We start from the raw sequence: 25,207 nt of genomic DNA, 5'->3' as shown, positions 1-25,207 counted from the left end.
TATAAACATGCAGCTATCACTGCTTTAGAAACAGAGTTCCAGATTAGGGTTGTTGGAGGGATTCATCGTTGTCAATTCTAATGCAAACTGACCTAATTCACATTTCCCTGATGAATGTGCAGATTGGAATTTAGTTATCCACTGGCTTTCATACTTCCTGAATGTTCTCACACAGCTTTCAGCTCAAAAATGTATCAAATTATATTTAAAACTATCAATTTTGAGCAAAAATACGTTTAGAAATGTGTATTTAAATGCTTCTTTTTGTGGACTTAATTTTTTTGGGGGGGGAGATTAAGAAATGGGATGGAACAAACTCATGGGGGAACAGATGCAAAAGTGACATGGACTGGAAATCGACTGTTTTGTCCATCCCTATTCCAGCTATTAAGCCAGTGTTGATAATAAAGCTGTCAAAGCACTTCAAATCAGGTGATTTGAGCCATTCCACTGGTAGAGCTGCTGCATGCATTCTGGTGGCTGCTGGCTTTGCTGATTATCATGGCTTGTGCTCTTTATATTTGGATAAATTAAATGTGAATGACAATGACTTTTAACCCAATCTGGACACAGAATAGTCTCTGCTCCATTTTGGCACCCATTTGCCCACTTATTCTGCTTGCTTCCACTGAGCAGATAATTCAGTGCCCAATCAAAAAAGAACTTCCAAATCATAAGATAGCACATAATTGAATCCTAACTTAGCACTCATTTCTAACACTGGGTTGGTGGGGGAGGCACGACTAAAACAATAGAATAGTTTTATCAATAGTTTACAGATTACACAATCCCCTCTTCCCATGATAAACAACTATACTTTAGAAGATCCCAAGGGATCTCCTTTCCGAGGACAAGCACGGACAAGATGTCACTGCATTGGATCTAGGAATGTACATCAAACTGGGCTGCTTTTAGAGAGATTCTGAGGCTTCCCAAGACAAAGCAGGAGCCCTTCCAAAGCGACCAGAACTGTGCACTTCAGTATTTCAGAGGGGTGCACAAATGCAGGCAGTCTGCAAAATGGGTACCTTTGCTTTTCCCCATATGGCAGGAACGGGGAACGTGTGGCCTTTCAGATGTTGTTGGACCACAGCTCCCATCATCCCTCACCATGGGGTATGCTTGCTAGGGCTGCTGGGAGTTGCAGTCCACCACTATCTGGAGGGCCACAGCCAGGTTCTTCACCACTGAGACGTGGAAAACACCAGGATGGAGTGAGGCAGGGGTTAGAAAAGCGGAGTGACTGGCAGGTCTACCTTATAATCACAGGGAACTGTTTACCAGGGGTTCTCCAGTCACTGTGCTTGTGGGGTGGGATTTGAGTCCTATCAAATCTTTTGCTCAGCTGTGCTCTCTGCTTTTTCCTATCTGAGGTTTGGTCAGAGCAACTGCATTTGAAGAGCTCTGGAAGTTTAAGAGAGGCACTGTTTGTGCTATTGCTTGTATACCTTACCGATTTCTTTAGCCTTCCATTCCCATTCTTAAATCAGTCATTATTCCAGCTTCCCAGTCCTAACACTTCCTTTTTCATTCCATTCATTCATTTTATTCACACCTTCTTTGAGCTGTTTGTTTTTAGCTTAGTCTGTATTTTTTTGTCTTTAAAACTTAGCGGTATAGGCAGTGTCATCTCCCTTCCCCTTCTCCCATTTTCCTCACAGTTCTCTATGTTAAGTTTTATTCTGAAGCAAATTCTGTGCTCTCTTTGTGTGTGTGTGTGTGTTTTAGTAGTGTGAGAGTGTTAGTAATTTATTTATATTTGTTATATAACTGTTGTTGTTGTTATTATTATTATTTTCCACTGTTCTATCTTGCAGAGTTTTCCTTTGTGGGTGTGTGGGTCTTACAGCGTGGTTTTGTTTTGTTTTTTGTTGTGGGGGTGTGAATAATTTTGCAATGAATCACTGTATTATACACACACACACACACACACACACAGAGAAAAGGAGTTTTGTGTACAATTTAATTTCTGATTCCAGTCCGAAGTTCTTATCCACCCCCTCGTATTTTCATTATCCTTCCTGATTCCAACCATTACTTTTCCAAAAGTGTTCTTTAATTCCTTTTCCTTCGATGAACCAATCCATCCTGATCCTTCCTCTAGGAGATACTAATCCTCATTTTACTGTAGTGTTTTGTATCTTGTAGAACTATGAGGCACTAGGCCATGGACAGGGAACGTCTGGCCCAGAGGCTAATTTGGCCCACCAGGCTGAAACCATTCGGCCCATGGGGCTTTGTCACCTCATCCCTCACCACCCAGTTCAAATAATAACCTTTGTAGGGGCCCTGAATGTTACATTTCACTGGCACAGCATGGGGCAAGTGACACTCCCCAAAGGGGATATTGGTAGCCTTGCCACCATGGTAGGCTCAACAAGTACCACTGAAAGTTGATCAGGCAGACTGTTACTACATGAAGATTACACTTCACTGGTTGCCCACAGAGTGGAGTAAGCAAATCTCAACCTCCTCACAAGAGAAAATGTCAGCCAAAGTAACTGCATCTGCATGGGTCTGGGCTTCCCCATGTTCAAATAAGGAACTTTCAGTCAAAATTTGCCCTAGCTGCTGTGGCATAACTCCCAAGTCAAAGTTTGCCCTAGCTGCGTTTGCATGGGCCTAACATTCTTTCCCTTCTTCACTGTGCCCTCTGGAAATTAACTCCAAATTTTGCAAATTTCTTAGCTAGGGCCACCTCTATGTTGTATGTCATTTTCGTAACAACGGCCCACAAAAAACACAGGGGGACAAGTGCATCTTTTTTTTGGAAACCCCCAAACTGTAAAGGCTACTCTTGCACAAACCCCGCTGTGTGTATTAATTTGAAACTTGGCAGACTTAATCTCCTCTGAACAGGTCACTATCCCTGCAAATTTAATCCAATTCTGCCATGAAACAGAAGAAATTAGCAGCAGTTCCCTTTAAAAACAGACAAACTTTAAAGGCACTTAGCACAAAAAACCCTGCACCTATTTGTCTGAAATTTGTCAGGCTTTATTCTCTCATAGGGGACTATGCTACTAGACCTTAAAACTTCATCCATTTCTAACAGAGAGGGGAAAAGTTATAGCCATTTGTGGATTTCCAGTGCTAGTTAATGGAAGGCATGAATCTTGGATTTTCAGATTTGGAGGGCCTGAGTCAAATCAGGAGACAACTGAATTGCTATGAATCAAGTTGGGGTGTTTTCCATATCACCGAATTAGGGTCTGAATCAAATCTTGGTGGTAGTGTACACCCCTAATTGGAACATATGCTGTGGTATGAACTGTTACATAATAGCCCAGGCAAGGGGCTTTGTCTAAGATAGCTCTCATTCTGTTTCTTCTTCCATTTTCCCAACATCAGATTAATAATTAAAATATTATGAGGTAGAACATTTCACATGCTGATAACTATTATTTATTACTTACACTTATACACCATTCCCAGCCAAAATAGACCCCCAAAATGGCTTACAATAAACAGAATAATAAAACAGCCTGAAGCATAAAAACAACTCTTGTAAAATAGATAGGAAAATCTTTATCAACCTCCTTCTTTCAGTTTGGTGGGCAGCCACCTAGTATACCTCTTTCTGTATAATCACTGTGAGATTGACATAGGGTTACCAGCTCTTTTGCTGAGCAGATTCCTGTGTCCTCCCAGAGAGAGAATAACCAAAAAGCTTATAGTGTCCAAGGTGTTTAGGTCTTTTTAGGTTAAAAATCTACCTTTGAATTTTGCCTGAAAGACACTAATTAGCATGTTTAAATATTAGAGCATTGGTTTGTGATTATTGTATGGATGTTGTTTTCATGTATTTGTTTACTGATTTTATTATGCTACTAAATGTATACTTGCAATTATTAGTTTGTCAGGCTTCTTGCATGCCTATTGATATAAAGTTGGATATAAATAAAAAGTAATTTACTTCTCTCAGGAAGCTAGTGGCTGCATTTTTTTTTTAACAGTATGCAGAGGCACTTCCATAGATGCCTCCAGGCCAGCAGCTTCTAGCATTATTCAGTCAGCACTCTTCTAATGTTAGCTACAAGTGGAAGTGCAATTGACTTTCCATTCTTGGGTGGGGGGAGCAGTTTTTTTGATATGTATGCCTGCTATGTTCAATCCACACTAGTGGGCTCAACATAAGTGTGGAAATGACAATTCACCTGAATACTTCAGTTATTTAAGAAGCACTTCTCTAAGTTCAATTACTTTCAGTAAACACTTATAAAATGTTTTAAAAGGTCTTGGAATTACTGTTTTAGGGCAGATTTGCAGATCAGAGTGTATTAATCTAGAGGCCTGATTCTGTCAGGTCCCAGCCAGAGTCGACTCTTTTGATTACCAAGATGAAACGAAGCCATTTGTGCAAAAATATGAGTGTATTGATAGAAAATGCATGCAGGATATCTATGCCAAGAAAGCTCACACCTCTTTCCAGTTAATCAAGCTGTCATAGCTGGGTATGTATTGGGCCCTATGATACATGGAAGCCTTTCCTAGGGCCACAAAAGTTTCTCCAGGATGGCAGCGTACATTGCCCCCTGAAGCGAGACCAACTTGCCACACTTTAAACAATGCTTCTATATGTTTTCTTCCATGCCCCAGTGGACGCAAAAAGCATCACAGTCAAGGCAATAAATTACCAATCTGGGCTTGGAAGCTTCTCAGCTCTTCATGGAGACGTAACGCTATGCTCTTATTTGAGAGGGACCAGAGCAACCTGGCAAGAATAAAACAGCTTCGTACCTCCAAAACTGGCCTTGCCTGGTACCAACTTTCCTGTGTGAGGTGCCTACTTAATTATCTAAAAGCTGCTCTCTATTCTAGGTTAACCCAGGTCTCTATGCACTAAATAAACTATGAAGAATGTGACTGTGGAAACTCACTATCCTCCTCAGCATCTTCCAGTGTAAACCACTACATGGAGAAAAAATAAATGGTGCTAAAATGGCAATAACAGGCAGTGGGTTGTTTATTTTAGTAACAACTTTAATTAGCTCAGTAACAATTTTGCATGTAAGTCCTATCGTATGAGTATTTATTTTTAATGTAGCCAAAAATACAATTAAAATTGATCCACCACCACCCCCAGTTGATAAAATAGTACTGATATGAAAGATAACAGTGCCAATAGGTTCACATGCCAGGCAGGTCACTGGACATATCAAAGCCACGCCTCTTCACAGATTCATAGCACTGACGTGAGCTATACCTGCAGAGAACGTGCTACTCTTTTGTTCTTTTAAAACAAGTTGGATTTTCTGCAGTGTGAGAAAAGATGGAAGAAGCATGGGGAAAACACAGGAGGACAACACCATGTAGATACTCTGTACAATTTGATGACACCATATAGATGTTCTGTAAAGAGTGAGTGGAGAGGCAATTCTAACACTAAATGCCCAGCGTGGAAACATCCCATGTAAAGTGCTTTACGATAGCCTAAACGTGAGGTTACAATGTCATGAATAATGTTCACCAGGTTCAAATCAGAAAGAAAGTGTAAAACTTAACCTGAAGTTTGGGTCCACTATCTTCAACTTGAACATATAAACGCCGGTATGGTGCTGAGGCCAAGTGATAGAGTTGGTGCCAGAATAGTTTAAGATCTCATATGGACCATCTAAGTCTCTTAGATCTTCATTAGTGGTTATAAAACAGGACCTGTAATTCTGGAAAGAAAAATATGATTGCTCATCCACCTGGAAACATATATAAGTTTATACTTGTAAGAAACTAAACTGTGTCAGAGTAACAGTCAATAATAATTGATGATACAAATAACAGCATCCTCTGCATGCTGAAACATACACTCAAGAACAGTGCTTGAATTACAAGGGCCCTTACAAGCACCATCCCGATTCCCCCTAATTTCAGCCAAACCATGACCCCTTTAAAAATAGCTAAGGCGGACATCACACAAGTGGGGCAGGCCCCCTCTGGCCCCCATGTAATATGAACACTGGAGGGCTGGGAATAACTCTTCAGTTTTAATGCTGGCTGAATCACAGATCAACTAATTGCTATCACCCCTCTGATTCTTTAACCTTTGGTTGGAGGTAAAGGTTAGATTGCTTACCTGTGACTGTGGTTCTTCATCATACATATGGGTTCTCTGCTTGCACAGAACTTCATTTGGAAACATTCTAGAGCTGAGCATTTTAGACGGTAAACCTACCCCACCCCAACTGCGCACTCTCAAAGGTTGTGGCTCCCACCTTCCCTGTTTCCAGAAACTGCTGCAACAAGCCTAGGAAAGGTAAAGAACCTGGCTAGAGACTGACACCTACAGAGGGGACATGTGGGTAGTATGAATACACAGATGACTAGTTGAAGAATCACAATCATGGAGAAGCAACCATGTTTTCCACATGGTCTCTGTGGGTGTTTAACAAGCCCACTTACTGGAGATGGGACAGGTGCCTAAGAGAAGATAAAGGAGTGGACTGCCCATTCAAAAGCATCATCTGTCCTGGCACAGATGTCTGAATGCTAGCACAGAACAAAAGTGGGTGGCTGAGACCATGTGGCTGTTCTGCAGAACTTGAGGAATTGTCCTTTCTTGCTAGGTGCACTGCAACTAGAGACATGTGCCAAGGGATAATCCAATCCCAAACTGCTAGCAATAGTTGTAAGAGCATGGTGAACTGTGTGGGGTGGACCTGCTTGCTCATGAAAAATGCAGTTGTCAGAAGCAATTTGGATGGTTCAGCATCAGAGAACAGGTTCAGAAGTGTGGAGGACTTTTGCTACCAAGGCTGGATCTACACTTACTGCCTTTTTTTTAGCTTCCAATGAGGTTTCACCACCCACCTTTCACATTACGCAGTACCCACCTCAAATTGGAACCGGAATTTCCCACTTACGTGCTCCCACTTTCAATACCCTAATATCCTGGTATTTCCCCTTAATGTGCTCTCATTTTCCACCTTTGCTACCATATCCGGTTGTAGTCCCCTCCCCCACCTGTCCATATATGGCAGTGTTTGTATTTCCCTCCTGTCCAATCATAGCTCTCAACAGCTCCATGTCTTCTTCTGGCTACCTATCCCATAGCTTCCTCAGCAGCCCCCATTTCCTCAGCAACAAGCAAAGGGCTGGATGTGCATGCACTTGTCTGATCTCGGAAGCTAAGCGGGGTCAGCCGCAGTCAGTAGTTGGATGGGCGACCTCCTGGGAATCAGGCTTCCTGCACTGAGCAGGGGGTTATTCTATCCCTTCAAACGAGGTTAAGTTTTTCCCCCTCCTATCCCCCACTTGAGATGTTTTTAAAATTAAGACGTTATCCTTGCAGAATCAGGGCTTCTCCGGAATGTTTTCTTTTTTTTTTTCTAATTCAGGCATGATCTTCGAAGATTTGAAGCTGTGAAGCTTCACAACTTTGAATCTTCAAAGATCATGCCTGAATTAGAAAAAACAACAATGCAGAGAAGCCCGAATTCTGCGAGTATAACGCCTTAATTTTTAAAAAATCCTGCGAGCTGGGATGCCTGGCTCTGACATAGGTTCCTGAGTGTGCTCACAACCCAAATGGAGCCAAAAAATGAAGCTGGTTGGATGAGAGGTGGGGCTGAGCAACAAACCTGGGCCATTTAAATGGCACTTCAGAGAAAGGGAGGAGCAGAGCAAGGGAGAAGGAAAAGACAGGGAGGAGAGTGAGAAAGTGGGAGGGGAAAATGAAATGGGAGGGGAAAGTGGGAGGGGAAAAGGGAATGGAGATAACAAAAATGGAGCAGGAGAGATCAAGAACAGAAGAGGAAGAGCTAGGACAGAGAAGGGAGAGAGAACAAGAAGGGGAGAGGAGGAGGGAGCCAGAACAGACGAAGGAGAGAAAGAGTCAAAGTAGAGGAGGGGAGAGAGAGAGAGACCCGGGTGAGGAAATAGGCTATAACAAAGTCAAAGAGACCAGGGCCCCATCTACATGAGCCTTTTATTCTGGGGTGGCTGCAAGTTGTGGTCCCTCAGGACAGATGATGCAGTTGCCACTTTGCAGCCATCTGTGGTTTTCTCCCAGAAAATGCGGATTTCCAAGGAAGCATTTTGCTGCAATGTTTTTCATTTGCTGCAGGTTTCCTGCAGTTGGGAGCCATCTGTCCCTTCCCCAAACCAACTTGGCATTTTGTAGTGGGCATGTTGTAGGTGTGCATAGTGCTTGCATCACTCTGTGATGCCCCTTTACTCCCCCTGTCCCTTCGCAGCTGCGCAGTTACAGAGGCACAGAGCGGTGTTTTCATTTATTTAATCACACTTTTGCACAGTTTTGCAGCTTCATATCTTCGCAATGGTTGTTTTGGACTCAGTGCCCAAGGGCTGGGGGGGGGGTCTTGAAGGGGGGGACCAACTTCACTCTGGCCACCATTTTGGAGAGATGGGTAGGCACATACCACTCACGTGAGCCATTGTGAGAGTCTCAGGCTACGGAACTGACAAACAGCATGGAAATGAAGGGACACAGAACACTCACTTTTTACCCAACGAGGGACAGAAAGACACAACAGAACCCATAAAATACAAAACAGCTACTGCATTTTCACACCCCCACAGGACTCTCACAGGACTGCACAGCTGTGTGTCAAAGTATAATGGCAAAAAAAAGGGCATGGCAGAGTCTGTTAGGGAAGCATGCAGTAAATCGCAAGTGTATTGCAGCAGAAGCTAATTCAAAACTGCAATGCTGTGCAGTTGCGATGGGGTGGGGGGTGAAAGTGGTGCCATGTAGATAGGGCCCAGGAGCAGAGGGGGAGAGGAAATGGCCTGGAAACTAGTGGTTGAGGAAGACTGGAGCACAGAAATATCCAGTCCCCTTGTGGGGTACAGAGGCAAGTCAGCCATTCCTCAAGAGATTGGACCTATCTAGCTGGGTTGACACAATACACCCAGCAATGCCAAACGTATTAGTTTGGTCCTGTTTAACTTCAGAACCTACACTAATTGGGTTCTAGACACCCCGGTGGATAATCAAGCTAAATCCAAACACTCAAACTTCATCACAGGTAAAAATGTAAATTGAAATCAAACAAAACATTTCCTAATGGATATGCAAACCTGGGGAGAAGGTGGTCCAAAGGGAGAGGAAAAACCATGGGAAAAAAGCTGGGGGGTGGGGAGGTTAAAAGGGGGAAAAAAGAAATTTAGGGAGAAATTTGGTCACTTGGTTACTTTAGGAACATAAAATTATTATATATAGTTGGTTTGCTCATAAAGTTATAACTAAAATGAAAAATATTTAGAAGTAAGCTCATTTTGTAAATTTATAGTTATTGTCTGAACAAACAATACTTTAACGTTTAACACACTGAACATGGGACTTTTATAAGCAAATCGATACATAATACATTTTAGGTTCCTATTTTATGCCTGACCAGGGGGGCATCTCCACAACAATGGAAGGAGATTTACCTGCAGTTTTCAAGGAACTGACTTTGGTCTGCGCAGGGCTCCACAAATGAGTGCACCACACCATTCTAAGTCGCTTCACAGGAACATACTTCCTGTATATACTTCCTGTGTATGGGGTTTCTGGAGTGAACGTCATCAGACTGGCAGGGGCTGATCAACCAATGTGAGAGGCTCCCCCCCCCCCATGCGAGAAGTTTCTCTTCCCACCTTCCTTACAGCTGATAAAGCAAACATTCAAGAAGAACAGCTGCAGCCTTTTCCCTCCCCTGATGCTCTGGATGCTGCAAATGATCAAAGCTTCATATTAATTACTCCCTTACAGCTGACAAAGCAGCTTCGACATAGCACTTCACAGCCTTTAGGAGAGTTAACCCTCTAAATACTTGAAGCACTGTGGCTCCAACCAGCCCCCTTTGTAATCCCTTTTCTCCTTTCCGCTGAAGCTCCCGATGCTGCAAAGGATCGAAGCTGTGAATTAATTACTTCCAAAAAGCAAGGAAGCAAACATCAAAGATACGCAACTTCAACATTACGGCTCCTAAATGCGTTATTTCGATGCATGGGAATCTCAGCAACTTCAGGAGTGCACATTTCAGGAACAAGCTTTATTGACCACAATGGGAGTTACTTCTGAGTAGACACACTTATGTTTCTGCTGAGAAGGGATGGGAACCACAGGGGCAAGAAACACCTCTTGACCGGGGTCACGGTGAAAGGCACACCTCTGGGCAGGGCTAGCATACCTAAAGTAAATGTGGGGGTTGGGGCACACAACTATAGTGTGGAGAACCCAACTTAAGGAAAAGGATCAGACTTTAAGCAGTCTCAGGAAATCCAGGTTTTCTGCAAAAAGTTCAGGGGTGGCTGCGGGATGGCCACAACATTATATGCCCCCAACAACCTCCAAACGCATCCAGCTCACAGCAAATCGCCCTTTAGCAAGCAGTCCCTGAAACTTCTGAATCATCCAAAGGCAGAAGAAACGGGAAGAGTGGAAGAGCCTCATCACACTAGGCTTTTTATTTCGCAATTTACCAGGGCTTTTGTTTCCGCATTCTAAGTGAGATAAAGATTAGTTCTTTACATAGTCAAGTTCTCTGCAGCCTCAGGGCAGAGAGCAAGTGGGCTTCCCAAGGGATTCAAGTCTCTCTGTCTCTCTCCGTCTGCAAAGCAGCGCGGAGTGTGTTTGTTTGGCTTCGTTGCTGTCAGCTGTTTACATGGGAGGTTGCTGTCTTCTTCTTCCACCCCAGCCAGCTCCATGCTCACTTTGAGCCTCTCCTAACCCAGCCAAGAAAACTCTCTTCCCAGCCAAGCTCAACAGGCAGACATGCTGGAGGGGGTAGGGATTGCGATTTTCCTGCTAGCCCAATGGCTTCTTCTTCCCAGGCTGTTATAGCGGAACCACACATTTACACACAGTCATTAAAGCACAGACAGACAGACAGACAGACAGATAGATGCCTCATGTAAAGACAGCTGAAGGCAGAGGAAGGCAAGTATTCAGCATCTGTTCCTATTTGTGAGGAATCGGTGGGGGTGGTGCCTAGGGAAATCTGATCTGAAGGAAAATCTACTGAGAGCTTATTTAGCTGGGGAAGAATTTCTTACCCATTAGGAATGACAACCAAGTATATTTAATTTACGCTCCTTTAAGCAATCTCAATCTTTTAAAGAGTGACATTTTTTCCCTTTTGTAAGTAATTCCTCTTAATAAACATCTTACTTTTTATTCATTTTGAACGTGGTATTGTTTCTATTAGGGTGATGTCAATCCCATGCTTGCACCATAGTAACCAAGCTACTGAGTCCCTTAGGTATAGAGGGTTTATTTTGATGACAGCAGTTAAAGGTTTTATAGCTGAGGCAGCATTCCTTAATGATTTGGTCTAATTTGGAACTTTAAAAAAAACTGTGGTAGAGAGTTCCATAGACCCCCATCTCATAGAATCATAGAATAGTAGGGTTGGATGGGGACTACAAAGCCATCGAAGTGGCCTTGTAGGCCCCTCAAAGTGTTTCTTTTTTTAAAAGAAACATAGGAGGATAAGCCCCTTCGTGGATCACTGCCTTGTTGTGGCGAAGGGGCTTGCGTAACTCAGTGAAGCCATAAGCTATGCTGTACAGGGCCACCCAAGACCGACAGGTCATGGCAGAGAGTTCTGACAAAATGTGGTCCACTGGAGAAGGAAATGGCAACTCACTCCAGTATTCTTGCCAAGAAAACCCCATGGAACGTATCACAAGGCTAACAGATATGATGCCAGAAGATGAGCCCCTCAGGTCGGAAGGTGTCCAATATACTACTGGGGAAGAGCAGAGGGAATTTCCAAGTAGTGCCAGAAAGAGTGAAGTGGCTGGGCCAAAGCCGAAAGGACACTTAGCTGTGGATGTGTCTGGTGGTGAAAAAAAAATCCGATGCTGTAAAGAACAATATTGTTTAGGAACCTGGAATGTAAGGTCAATGACTCAAGGTAAGCTGGAGGTGGTCAAACATGAGATGGCAAGATTGAACATCGACATCTTGGGAATCAGCAAACTAAAATGGACAGGCATGGGCAAATTTAATTCAGGTGACCATCATATCTACTACTGTGGGCAAGAATCCCTTAGAGGAAATGGAGTAGCACTCATAGTCAACAAAAGGGTGGGAAAAGCAGTACTGGGGTACAATCTTAAAAATGATAGAATGATCTCAGTACGAATCCAAGGCAAACCATTCAACATCACAGTAATTCAAGTCTATGCCCCAACCACTGATGCCGAAGAAGCTGAGGTTGATCGGTTCTATGAAGACCTACAACACCTTCTAGAACTAACACCAAAAAAAGATGTCCTCTTCATCATAGGGGATTGGAATGCTAAAGTAGGAAGTCAAGAAACCACCGGGATAATAGGCAGGCATGGCCTTGGTGTACAAAATGAAGCAGGACAAAAGCTAATAGAGTTTTGCCAAGAGAACACGCTGATCATAGCAAACACTCTTTTCCAACAGCACAAGAGACGACTCTACACATGGACATCACCAGATGGTCAATATCGAAATCAGATTGATTATGTCCTTTGCAGCCAAAGATGGAGAAGCTCCATACAGTCAGTCAAAACAAGACCTGGAGCTGACTGTGGCTCAGATCATGAGCTGCTTCTTGCAAAATTTCGGCTGAAATTGAAGAATGTAAGGAAAACCACTAAACCATTCAGGTATGACCTAAATCATATCCCTTATGAAAATACAGTGGAGGTGATGAATAGATTTGAGGGATTAGACCTGATAGACAGAGTGCCTGAGGAACTATGGACGGAGGTCCGTAACATTGTTCAGGAGGCAGCAACTCAATCCATCCCCAAGAAAAAGAAATGCAAGAAAGCCAAGTGGCTGTCTGATGAGGCTTTACAAGTAGCTGAGGAAAGAAGGGAAGCGAAAAGCAAGGGAGAAAGGGGAAGATATACCCAACTGAATGCAGAGTTCCAGAGAATAGCAAGGAGAGACAAGAAGGCCTTCTTAAATAAACAATGCAAAGAAATCGAGGAAAACAGCAGAATGGGAAAGACTAGAGATCTCTTCAAGAAAACTGGAGATCTCAAGGGAACGTTTTGTGCAAAGACGGGCATGATAAAGGACAAAGAAGGCAGGGACCTAACAGAAGCAGATGAGATTAAGAAGAGGTGGAAAGACTACACAGAAGAACTGTACAGGAAAGATCTGAATGTCCCTGGTAGCCATGATAGTGCGGTCACTGAACTCGAGCCGGACATCCTAGACAGTGAAGTCAAGTGGGCCTTAGGAAGCATTAGTAACAACAAAGCTAGTGGAGATGACAGTCTTCCAGCTGAGCTATTTAAAATCCTAAAAGATGATGCTGTTAAAGTGCAGCACTCAATATGCCAACACATTTGGAAAACTCCACATTGGCCACAAGACTGGAAAAAGTCAGTTTACATTCCAATCCCAAAGAAGGGCAATGCCAAAGAGTGTTCAAACTACTGTACAATTGTGCTCATTTCACATGCCAGCAAGGTGATGCTCAAAATCCTACAAGCTAAGCTTCAGCAGCATGTGAACTGAGAACTACCGGAAGTACAAGCTGGGTTTTGAAGAGGCAGAGGAACTAGACAGCAAATCGCCAACATTCGCTGGATCGTGGAGAAAGCAAGAGAATTCCAGAAAAAAGTCTATTTCTGCTTCATTGACTACGCTAAAGCCTTTGATTGTGTGGATCACAACAAACTGTGGCAAATTCTGAAAGAGATGGGAGTACCAGACCACCTTACCTGTCTCCTGAGAAACCTGTACGAGGGTCAAGAAGCAACAGGAAGAACCAGACATGGAACAACCGATTGGTTCAAAATTGGGAAAGGAGTATGACAAGGCTGCATATTGTCGCCCTGCTTATTTAACTTATATGCAGAGTACATCATGAGAAACACCGGGTTGGATGAATCACAAGTCGGAATTAAGATTGCTGGAAGAATTATCAACAACCTCAGATATGCAGACGATACCACCCTAATGGCAGAAAGTGAAGAGGATCTAAAGAGCCTCTTGGTGAGGGTGAAAGTGGAGAGTGTAAAAGCTGGTTTGAAACTCAACAGTAAAAAAATGAAGATCATGGCATCTGGCCCCATCACTTCCTGGCACATAGAAGGGGAAGAAATGGAAGCAGTGACAGATTTTACTTTCTTGGGCTCCAAGATCACCGCAGATGGTGACTGTAGCCATGAAATTAAAAGATGCTTGCTCCTTGGGAGGAAAGCTATGGCAAACCTAGACAGCATAGTAAGAAGCAGAGACATCACCTTGCCGACAAAGGTTCGTATAATCATAGCCATGGTTTTCCCAGTAGTAATGTATGGCTGTGAGAGCTGGACTATAAGGAAGGCTGAGCGCCGAAGAATTGATGCTTTCGAACTGTGGTGCTGGAGAAGACTCTTACGAGTCCCCTGGACTGCAAGGAGGTCAAATCAGTCCATCCTAAAGGAAATCAGCCCTGAGTACTCATTGGAAGGACAGATACTGAAGCTGAAGCTCAACTATTTTGGCCACCTAATGTGAAGAGAAAACTCCCTGGAAAAGACCCTTATGTTGGGAAAGATTGAAGGCAAAAGGAGAAGGGCACGGCAGAGGATGAGAAGGCTAGACAGCATCACCATAGGGTTGGCGGAGAATTTCTCCCCGAAACTTCAGGGGGCCGAGCGCCAACGTGTTTGGCCCCCCGAACAAGTTTCGGGGAGAAATTCTCCGCCCCCCCGCCCCCCCCCGGGACGGGACTTACCTTTGGCGAATGTCCCTCCCGGCGGCGGGTCCGTCCGGCGGTTCGGCGGGTGTTTGTCCGGGGCGGGAGCAGCAGCCGGTCTTTTGACCGGCTGCCGCCGCCGCCATTCCAATAAAAGAAAAAAGAAAAAACGCCCCCGTGATAGGCTACGTGACGATTAACGTAGCCTATCACGGCTAGATTTGCAAAGTCAGCCGTGATAGGCTACGTTAATCGTCACATAGGCTATCACGGGGGCGTTTTTTTTTTTTTAAACTTTTTAGTTCGCGGCCGGGCGAGGCGAGGCGCCTCCTCCCCGGCCTGAATTTCAGCCGGGCGAGGCGAGGCGCCTCCTCCCCGGCCTGAATTTCGGCCGGGCGAGGCGGGAAGCCTCCCCCCCGGCCTGAACTTCGTGGGGGGAGCAGCGAAGCGCCTCCCCCCCACCGCGAAAAGCTTCGAGGACAGGTAAGTGACTTTCGTCCATCCCTACACCGATGGAATGAATATGAACTTGAGCACACTCCGGGAGAGAGCGGAGGACAGGAAGGCCTGGCGTGCTATGGTCCATGGGGTCACGAAGAGTCAGACACAACTTCATGACTGAACAACAACAGGAGGATAAGCCACACGTTGTTCTGTTGCATGTGGTGGCAGTGGTAGGATAACCCACAGGTGTTTTACATGTGCATTGTAAAACTACATTCATTGACTGCTACAGCATCTAACCAAAACATGCCCAGAAACACAGAACTCTGTTGAACAAAACCCAAACTGTCATTTTCTTCACATATTATGATATGGGGGCTCTAATCACTTGTTGGGAGCATAATATGGAACATCCCTAAATGTCTATCAGTAAAATATGCATTAGATCAATAATTTTAATAAGGAATGAAATAATCTTTACAAAAGGAATTAAAAAAACACTTTTCCTCTGTGGCTTCCAAATTTCCATAAATTTTATATATATAATCTTATATCAAAGTCTTCCTGTTATGTAGTTTTTAGAAATCATTTTGGGGGAGTAAAGGCCATGAAGCAATATATGAACACCTTATCTTAAACATTTTATTCATTCTAAAAGAAAATATTTAATTATCCAAAGTTGTTCAATTTTTTGGAAAGGAAAAAAAAGGGCTCTTAGAAAAAAAAATAGGGGTTTTCCCCCTAAATTTTCCACAGGTTTTTTTTCTGGCCTTTCACATCTCTAGACAAGCCCACACAATTAACGTAGAGATGCTGTGCCCAGAAAAGTGGCAACAGGATCAGGCTGAGGAGCTCTTTGTTAGAGCCGAAGCAGACATCTTGTTGAGACCACCTCACTTAGCTGTAGTCCCACAATGTATATTTTTATTTATTATTTATTTATTATTACATTTATATCCCACCTTGTTTCCTCCCTCGAGGAACGTAAGGCAGCTTATATTGTCCTCTTCCTCTCCATTTTATCCTCACAACAACCACGTGAGGTAGGTTAGGCCGAGAGTCAATGAGTGGCCCAAAGTTGCCCGGTGAGCTTCATGGCCATGTAGGGACCAGAACCCAGATCACCCGAGTCCCAGTACAACACTCTAACTACTACACTACAGTGGCTCTCTTACCGTACCTTGTTTGATTAACCCTTTATTTGACTTTTAATTTCGGAATCCTTGAGGTGTATTTAAGGATAGAATTGGGGGTGGGGCTATGTGCCCCTCCCAGTAGAAGGGGCACCATGTCCAGCAACAGAACAGAAGACATATTATATTAAATAACCACATAAATATAAATAAAACCACTTCCATTTTACTTATTTTAATATTTACAAATGGATTCCTTATTCTCAAAATCACAGAAATGGAACTGTAAGCACTCTCACATATGAAATAGAAAAGTTTAACTATGAAAAAAAACCTGTCATTTTTATGTGACTGCCTTATTAGAATCTATATATTCTCCAAGATAATTCCACATCTGAAATCAAATGTATAACTGATAACTACAATTCTGCAAAAGGAATTGCAGAATTGTCTGTTTTCACAATTGTTATCACAATTCTCTGTTTTCTTAGCATAATTTCAATTAGCGCCCCAAACTATCTAGGGAACTCTCAGGGATGAGATTTAGCTTCTTGTGTGGCAAACAGGTATCACATGCAAAGAATGACCTTATGTCACATATACATTTTTTTTTAGCCATACTGAACATACAGGCAGATTATGCAATGGACCCTCCTAAGATCCCAGCACAACTATTAATGAGAAGGTAAACATGGCAGGGCTGGTAAAGATGCCCATTCAAGGTGAATGGGTAGTGGTGTAGGTATGACTGGACCTTGGGGCTGAAGTCCAGGGCCCCACAGCCTTGGGGCCCCCGAACAACCTCCCAGAGAACAGCAAATGATGGCGGCATCGGCAACAACTCAGCACCTGGTCTAGTAAACCCCATATTTGTGTAGACATGATGGTGCTATGATTTAAGTGAATTTAAAATGTGAAGCTGCACATACTCAGTATTTCTTTCATCAAGGCTGGCAAACATTTTCTGTTGTTTTCTAACAAATCAGGAATATAGAAGCCGTTGTAATGCATGGAGTGGTGGTGGGGAGAAAAGTTAGTTGTGCGATTCAGAGGTGAAGTGATAACACAAGGTTGTCTAAAGCACTTCCTTTCCCATAAGACCATTAAATTCAGGCTCTAAAATTACCCAGCTGCACCACTGTGAATGGGCAATGAATCTGGAAGAGAAGGAAACCTACCAGATTAACTATACCCACTGCCTTTAAAATGATCACAGAACCATTCAAAGGACAAATGATGTATGTTACCTTGCATGAGATAAGTCAAGAGAAGACATAAGAAACAATTTTGTCACAATAGCTAATGCCAAGCCTTTTGTCAAGAGAAACCCCAAACTGCTATAGACAGCCTATGATTACTTAAAGCACCAACACTCCTGATGCCACCTGAAGCCAACAATCTCCTCTTCTCTCCCTGACTCCCATGCATGAGTTTTATTCCTTGCAGTTGAGAGACTTCACCTCTTGGTGTCAGGAAATTTAGATGACTGACAGGCTCACAGATGCAGAGAATTCCAAAATACTAAAACCATCATTCTAGTTCAATTTATTATTCTAGAATTCTCTGGGTATGTGACCATAGCAGTTCTGGGATCCACAAGAGAGGCAATTATAACTTTAATTATATCTGCTCAGTATTCCTATATCTAGACTTGTTTGTTCCAATTTGTTTGGTACTGTCATCTGAAGCATTCTTTGAGAAGGGCAACTGATCATGGGGAACAGCAAACCCATAATAAGAAGAACTGGAAACTAGAATAGCTAAACCTGGTCCTGCAGTTTGAAGGAGATACATAGAATTTTAGCTTGTGAAGCAGCTAGATTGAAAAAACTGAGGGTGCCATTGTCCCCTCTGCAGCCTTTTTAGCACAAAATCCTGTGGCTAATACTGCAGACTTTGGACTAGAAATCCTTGTGTAGAGGATGATTAGTAACAAAAAGTGGTGGCATTAACATACTTCAGAGACAGCAATTCAGTTATCCACAATACATTACTGGATTGTCATTTCAATTGTCACGCTTTGTTTCTCCCTTTTCATGAATAGTAATAGTTAAACAATAACATTGGATACAACTTGGAAGTTGATTTTACTAATATACTGTTACAATATACTACTCCTTACATGTGGTCCCCAAATTTCATCTATTTCCTCAGGTGTTAGGACAGATGTTTTATTATGATGTTGAGTCATCGAATGCCAGTTCTGTGCTCTGTGTAAACACCGTACCTGTTAAAAGAATATACATATGCAAAATAAAGCACGCATACACACACATTCTCAAAAGATTTATACTTTGAAGATAGTAAAACACCTCATGCTATGGTATCTTTATATTTAATCAGGCATTTAACGGTGCATTGTGAAAAAAAATGTCTACACCACAGTCCTACTAACTGATAGTAGCTGGAGTACAGCATGTAATGGTTTAAGCTTTCAGGAAATCACACACACTCATCCCCATACTCCTATGTAATATAAGACTACAAATATGTAAATACATGGTGGTCTTAGAACAATGTTTCCTCAGCTACTACTCCAAAATTTTTCCTTTTATATCCCATAAGGGTCATAACATCTCTAGCTGTTTTGGACCTCAACACCCAGCATTTTCTGACCATTGGCCATGGTAGCAGGGGCTCTGGGAGTTGATGTCCAAAATATCTGGAGATATTTTGGATCTTGGAATCATTCTCTCATGGTTTAAATCATTGTGTCTCAAAGTTTTGGAAACCCCTGTCCCCATCTCAGCTAACTGTACTTTCTGGTTCTCCCCAACACCAGGTATCTGTTCTAGCAGGGGTAGGCCAGTTGTGGACCTCCAAATGTTCTGATCTACAGCTACCATCATCCTTTATCACTGGCTATGCTAGCTAAGCCTGATGAGAGTTGTAGGCCAAAACATGTAGAAGGCCCTAACTTGCCCACCCCAATATATAGAAATCCTTTCATGCCGTCATGTGTGCATATTGTGTTAGTCCATGTGAGAATCTGTGCTACTATGGCATTAATTTAATACTACTTTTAGAAGAGAAATAGAAATCATCTTCAACCCTCTCTTTAAACTACACACAGGAAAATACTTACTAGAATAAGTAGCTGTTTCTGATTTCCTCTCCTTCTGAATTGATCTGGAGTCCTGATACTGTCAGGTCCCAGTCAAATTAGACTCTTTTGATTACCAAAAATGTATTGATCTGGAGGCCTGATTCTGTCAGGTTCCAAGCAGAATCGATTCTTTTGATTACCAAGATGAAACAAAGCCACTTGTGCAAAAAGGTGACAGTTTATTGAAAGAAAACGGATGCAGAATATCTATACAAAGAAAGCTCACAGCTCTTCCAGCTATGACAGCTTAATTAGCTGGAAAGAGGTGTGAGCTTTCTTTGCATATTTATTTTGCATCCATTTTCTATCAATAAACTGTCACCTTTTTGCACAAGTGGCTTTGTTTCATCTTGGTAATCAAAAGAATCGATTCTGCTTGGAACCTGACAGAATCAGAGATCAATACATTTTCAAAATCAGATTAGTAAGATGGGACAGTGGGAGGAAAGGTCACCCCATAAAGCCAACATGGATCAAGGAGAATTCAGCTCACACAGTTATTGGCTGATGGGAAGAGAACAGCTCCATTGTCTTGGATTTGTCTGGAACTTCACATCCTATTCCAGGTGCTGTCCGTAGGGAGGGTTTTCCCCACACTCAAGAGAACTTTCCATTCCATTTGGGCTGAGCCAAATGGCCTCCCCAGTTTGCCATTCCTATTTGCAGGTAATGATCTAAGGTGGTAATTTCCATGGTTTTGGGGCAAAGCATTACAAATTGTTTCAGGACAGGAGGACAAGTATTTACCATTCTTTAATTTTCTTTTAAATTAAAGGACTGCAGTGGCTTGGTGGTTAAGATGCTGAACTGCAGACCAGAAGGTCGGCAGGACAACAGTTCAAGACCTGAGTGCTATGTGACAGAGGGAGCTCCTGTCTTCAGTCCCAGCTCCTGCCAACCTAGCAGTTCGAAAGCAAGAAGTTGCAAGTAGATAAATAGGTACCGCTTCGGCGGGAAAGGTAACAGCGTTCTGTGCACCTGGGTGTTCAGTCATGCCGGCCACATGACCACGGAAGCGTCTTCAGACAGTGCTGGCTCTTCGGCTTAGAAATGGAGATGAGCACCACCCCCTAGAGTCGGACACGACTGGCTGGGGAGACCTTTACCTTTAATTTTCTTTTTAGCAATTTAAAAAAATGCTACCTGCTGCTGTGGTGGCAGTTCTTCTTGACCCGCAACCTGCCTTGCTTTTTACTGTGCTGCCTGCCTTGGCAACCAGAGTAAAGCAATTTTGGGCAAAGCCTGAAAGGGGGCAAAAGCAGCCCAGCTTTTAATATTTCAATACATATTATTATTGTTTTTCACTAAAAACTATAATTGTCCCTACATGGAATCCCATAATTATTTAGTATACATACTTTTATGTTTAGCTTATTATTGTATTTATTTCTCACACTCTGGATGCGTTGTTACTTTTAGGTCTCACTCACGTGTATACATGCCACCTTCTCAGTCCCTTCCATGCATGTTGAATTGAGGAAGGTCTGGGTTATGAAAGGCCATGCCATTGTAAGCTAGCTAATCTTTAAGATACCACAAATATATTTGGGGTTTCCCCCTAGACCAGACTCATGTGGCTGGACTTTATCCCAGCAGGATTCAAGAAAATATAATTCTAATAAGACATCTGATCCAAAGGCTACAAGAAGAAATTGTTTAAATTCATGTTTAGATCCCTGTTCCCTGTAGTATGATATTTTCTTGAAAATTGGAGTGAGAAAATTTGAACTTAATGTAAGTTTCAGTTCTTGGGTTTTGGGGTGGGGTAGTCTTTATTTCTTGGAGGTGCCTCCATTTGCCTGACAGGCAGGTCTATAGCAAAAATAACACCAAGTGAAGGAGCCATTAACTTCCAGGCCTATCCTGGAGAATGGAAGAAACCCATTATAAAATTATATATAAACATATAAGAAAAAGCACTGTATGGCATTAGCACACTAAGAAGTGCACTATGAAGAAGAAAAAAACCCATTTCAACCATCCCACTGGATTCAGATTAGCTAAACTGAATTATGAAAATTTTGGAATCACTCCCCCCTCCCCGAAACACACACACACATACACACAACCCCAGGGACTACTGGCTCAGGCCTCTCTGCCTCCAATTGTGCTGTCTGTTTTCTTCTTCTTCTTCTCTCTCTAGCTCTGTCTTTTAATATAGGTGGGAGGACTGTCCTACTCCAGAGCCTGAGAACATAAATTTATGGTAAATTCAGTTCTTTTCTTTCTGCAGAGGAAAGTTCTGGGGTGGGTCAGTCTTTACTTCTGGGATGAAGAAAGCAGTACACCCCTAGGGTGTGATTATATCATCTTATTTATTAGACAGAAACTATTTGAGGATCCATCAATCAAAGGCTGCATTAGACGCAGTGTTCGGATCACTGGCCTACACACTAAATCAAAGATCAGGTAATAGAAGCTGTGAAACTAGCAGAACCGCCCTAGAACTGAACTGTACTGCCTTTTTATGAGGAATGATCTTGGGTCTGATAAGTCTGTCTGATGGAACATTCCAAATTTATATGAGTTACTGGATCCTGACTCAGCATGTCTGGACACTGAGGGAGATTTCATTGACTTTGAGCAGATGCAGCCATCAGGTCCAGGAACCATGGCCTTCTGGAGCAACCAGAATGAGGGAATTTGGAATGAACCCTGCTCTGTCTTTCTTGACCATGGTGAGGACCTGCAGAACAAGGCTGAACAGTGGGAATACATGAAGATGTCCCTTTGACCAATCCCCCAGTTGGGGGGATTATTCATGCTGCACCTGAACAGGGGAGCCGGAACATGAACCACTTCAGTCATCTGTTGTCTGGAATAGCGAATAAATCCAGCAGAGGCATCTCAAAGAATCTGATGACCTGATGGTGGTAGGAAATTCCATTCTGCCCACCTTATAATTTGGCTGCCTTCCCAGTAGAAAAATCTGGAGTAAATTCTGCCTTGTCTTGTTAGTACAGAATCATGGAGTTATAAGGGACCTTGGAGATAAACTAGTCCATACCTCCAGTGAAGGAGAGTCAGAGTGGTGTAGTGGTGAGAGTGCTGGACTGGGAGCCGGGAGATCCGGGTTCTAGTCTCCACTCAGCCATGGAAACTCACTGGGTGACTTTGGGCCAGTCACAGACTCTCAGCCCAACCTACCTCACAGGGTTGTTGTTGTGAGGATAAAATGGAGAGGAGGAGGAGAATGTAAGTCGCCTTGAGTTCCTTGCAAGAGGAAAAAAGGTGGGATATAAATGCAATAAATAAATAAATCATCTCTGTTGTCAAACAGGTCCTAAGATTTCAGCTAGATATTAGGAGGTTTCTCCTAATATCTAGCTGAAATTTGCTTACTTGCAATTTATACACATTGGTTCTAGATCTGCCCTCTGGAGCAACAGAGAACATGTCTGCTTCATCTTCTGAAAAACAGCCTTTCAGATATGTGAAGATCGCTATCAAGTCTCTCCTTTATCTTCTCTACTCCAGGAAATACATACCCAGCTCTTTCAACCACTCCTCATAAGACCTGAGGAAGTGGGCTGTAGTCCACGAAAGCTTAAGCCACAATCCGTTTGTCAGTCTACTGCCACAAGTCTCTTTGTTGTTCCCACCATGCTGGTTACTCTCCTCTGGACATGCTCCCATTTGTCAATGTCCTTCTAAAACTGTGGCTCCCAGAACCAGACACAGTACTCCAGGTGTAATTTGACCAGCTCAGAACAGAGTAAAATTAATACTTCTCATGATCTGGACTCTGTTTCTGTGACTGCAGCCTAAGACTACATTAGCTGTTTTAACAGCCACAGGATTCAGCTTCTGATCAATTAAGACATGTAGATCCTTTCCACATATACTCCTGCGAAGGTCTCCACCATTCTATATTTGTGCCTTTGAGTTTTTGCACCTAAAATCAGTGTGTGTGTGTGTGTGTGTGTGTGTGTACGTGTATGTATATGTGTGTGTGTGTATGTGTATGTGTGTGTGTATATATATTATATATATATATAATATATATATATTATATATATATATAGAGAGAGAGAGAGAGAGAGAGAGAGAGAGAGTGAGTGAGTTGCATTTTACCTTGCTGGTTTTGGACCAGCATTGCAGCCTGTCAAGATTGTTTTTAATCTTGATCTTGTTTTCTCTGCAGATTTGATAAGCATCTCTTCTACACCCTCACCCAAGCCATTTATAAAAAGGTTGAACAATTCAGGTAGAACTCCCTAGGAGGAGTCAGTTGTTAATTGCCCTGCCTCCTGCCTTGATGGGAGGACATTGAATGCCCTCCTTCCTTCCTGGGAGAATGGTCATTTAGCATATATCCACACCTGATGTGTGATAAACATCTCCTTGATAAGACAACAAATTCTGCACAGAGGTCATAATTGCAATATAAGCTCATTAGCTGGGTGAAATTATGAAAAGTAATGCTTTTTGAGTGCTGGTAAAAATGCAATATCCCTGCAACAGAACTACTAACAAGATTTGTCACAATACATTAGTAACAAATGCAGTAAAGTGCAATTATTTTAAGCAAGGGATTGTGCCTTCACTGTAAAGAGCTTCTGCCTCTGTGAAAGAAAACCTATTCAAGCATCCATTTCAAGAAATATAAAAAAAAACTGTTCACATATCCAAATGAGTATTACACACACTATACAATCATCATAAACCAACTACCTGTTCCATAGTTGTGTTGTAAGTAAAGTCAGTCCTGCCATTCATCTCCCACAATATATAGTTTGTCTCAACAATACCCCAAAATTTATTGGGAACATATCTGAAAACAACAGAAGTAGTGTAATATCTTCTATAAAATAGTAAAAACATATTAAAGTCCCAGTATTTCTGATCTGGCAAACTACCACAACTACTGTTCCAACACATGACTTTGAAGTTTGGTTGCCAGTAGGGATGGCGGAGAATTTCTGAGAATTTCTCCACGAATCTCGGTGAGGCCAAATGCCAACGCATTCAGCCCCCCGAAATTGGCGGTGAAATTCTCCGCCGCCACCCCGCCACCCCGCCGGGATGGGACTTACCTCCTGCGAATGTCCCTCTCGGCGGTGGGTCCCGGTGGCGTTTCGGAGGCGTTTCGGCGGGGGCGGGGGCAGCGGCTGGTCTTCCGACCGGCTGCCGCCACCACCATTACAAAATAAAGTAAAAAACAAAACAAAACCCCGTGATAGGCTACGTAACGATTAACGTAGCCTATCACGGCTAGATTTCCAAAGTCAGCCGTGATAGGCTACGTTAATCGTCACGTAGCCTAACACGGGTGACTTTGGGGGGGGGAAGCGCGTACGCAAATGGCAGCGCCCATGGGCCGCCGCCATTTGCGTACGCGCTTTTCCCCCCCTCCAAAGTCACCCGTGATAGGCTACGTGACGATTAACGTAGCCTATCACGGCTGACTTTGGAAATCTAGCCGTGATAGGCTACGTTAATCGTTACATAGCCTATCACGGGGTTGTTGTTGTTGTTTTTTCACTTTTTGTTTCACGGCCGGGGAGACGGGGCGCTTCTCCCCGGCCTGAATTTCGGCCGGGCGAGGCGGGGCGCCTCCTCCCCGGCCTGAATTTCGGCCAGGCGAGGCGGGATGCCTCCCCCCCTCATCTGAACTTCGGGGGGAGAAGCGAAGCACCTCCCCCCCACCGCGAAGCCAAGCTGCGAAAAGGTAAGTGACTTTCGTACATCCCTAGTTGCCACTTCTCCTTTGCCAAATGGAGCTGGGAAAACTCAGCTTCCCCCAGAGAAGCAGCAGGTGGAAAGGAGGCACTCCACCCTCTCCTTGCCCAGCTCCCTCCTACCCCCCCCACCCCCGCTGCTTTTCCAGTAGTTTCCATCACAGTAAAAAGTGGTAAGTGAGGGAAGGGTTAAGTGCCTTCTTCCCCTCCACCACTTCTCTG

The 25,207-nt window shown here is 43.2% G+C and overlaps 1 protein-coding gene across 1 annotated transcript in view; it reads right to left on the bottom strand.

The window, feature by feature from the left end:
- The window catches only part of LOC146359857 (cation channel sperm-associated auxiliary subunit epsilon-like), a 207,030-nt gene that overhangs the window by 3,574 nt on the left and 178,249 nt on the right, over positions 1-25,207 (bottom strand). The window contains exons 18-20 of the mRNA XM_084828255.1: positions 23,979-24,078; positions 18,321-18,425; positions 5,506-5,663 (exon numbers count right to left, since the gene is read on the bottom strand). Of these exons, the coding sequence (XP_084684381.1) occupies positions 5,506-5,663; positions 18,321-18,425; positions 23,979-24,078 (363 nt within the window). The remainder of the gene's footprint in view (positions 1-5,505; positions 5,664-18,320; positions 18,426-23,978; positions 24,079-25,207) is intronic.

The sequence above is a fragment of the Heloderma suspectum genome, chromosome 1, assembly GCF_057233095.1.
Source record: "Heloderma suspectum isolate Gila_16-S chromosome 1, 16-S_ref, whole genome shotgun sequence".
Lineage (NCBI taxonomy): Eukaryota > Metazoa > Chordata > Lepidosauria > Squamata > Helodermatidae > Heloderma > Heloderma suspectum.
This window is presented reverse-complemented; position numbering and strand designations above follow the sequence as displayed.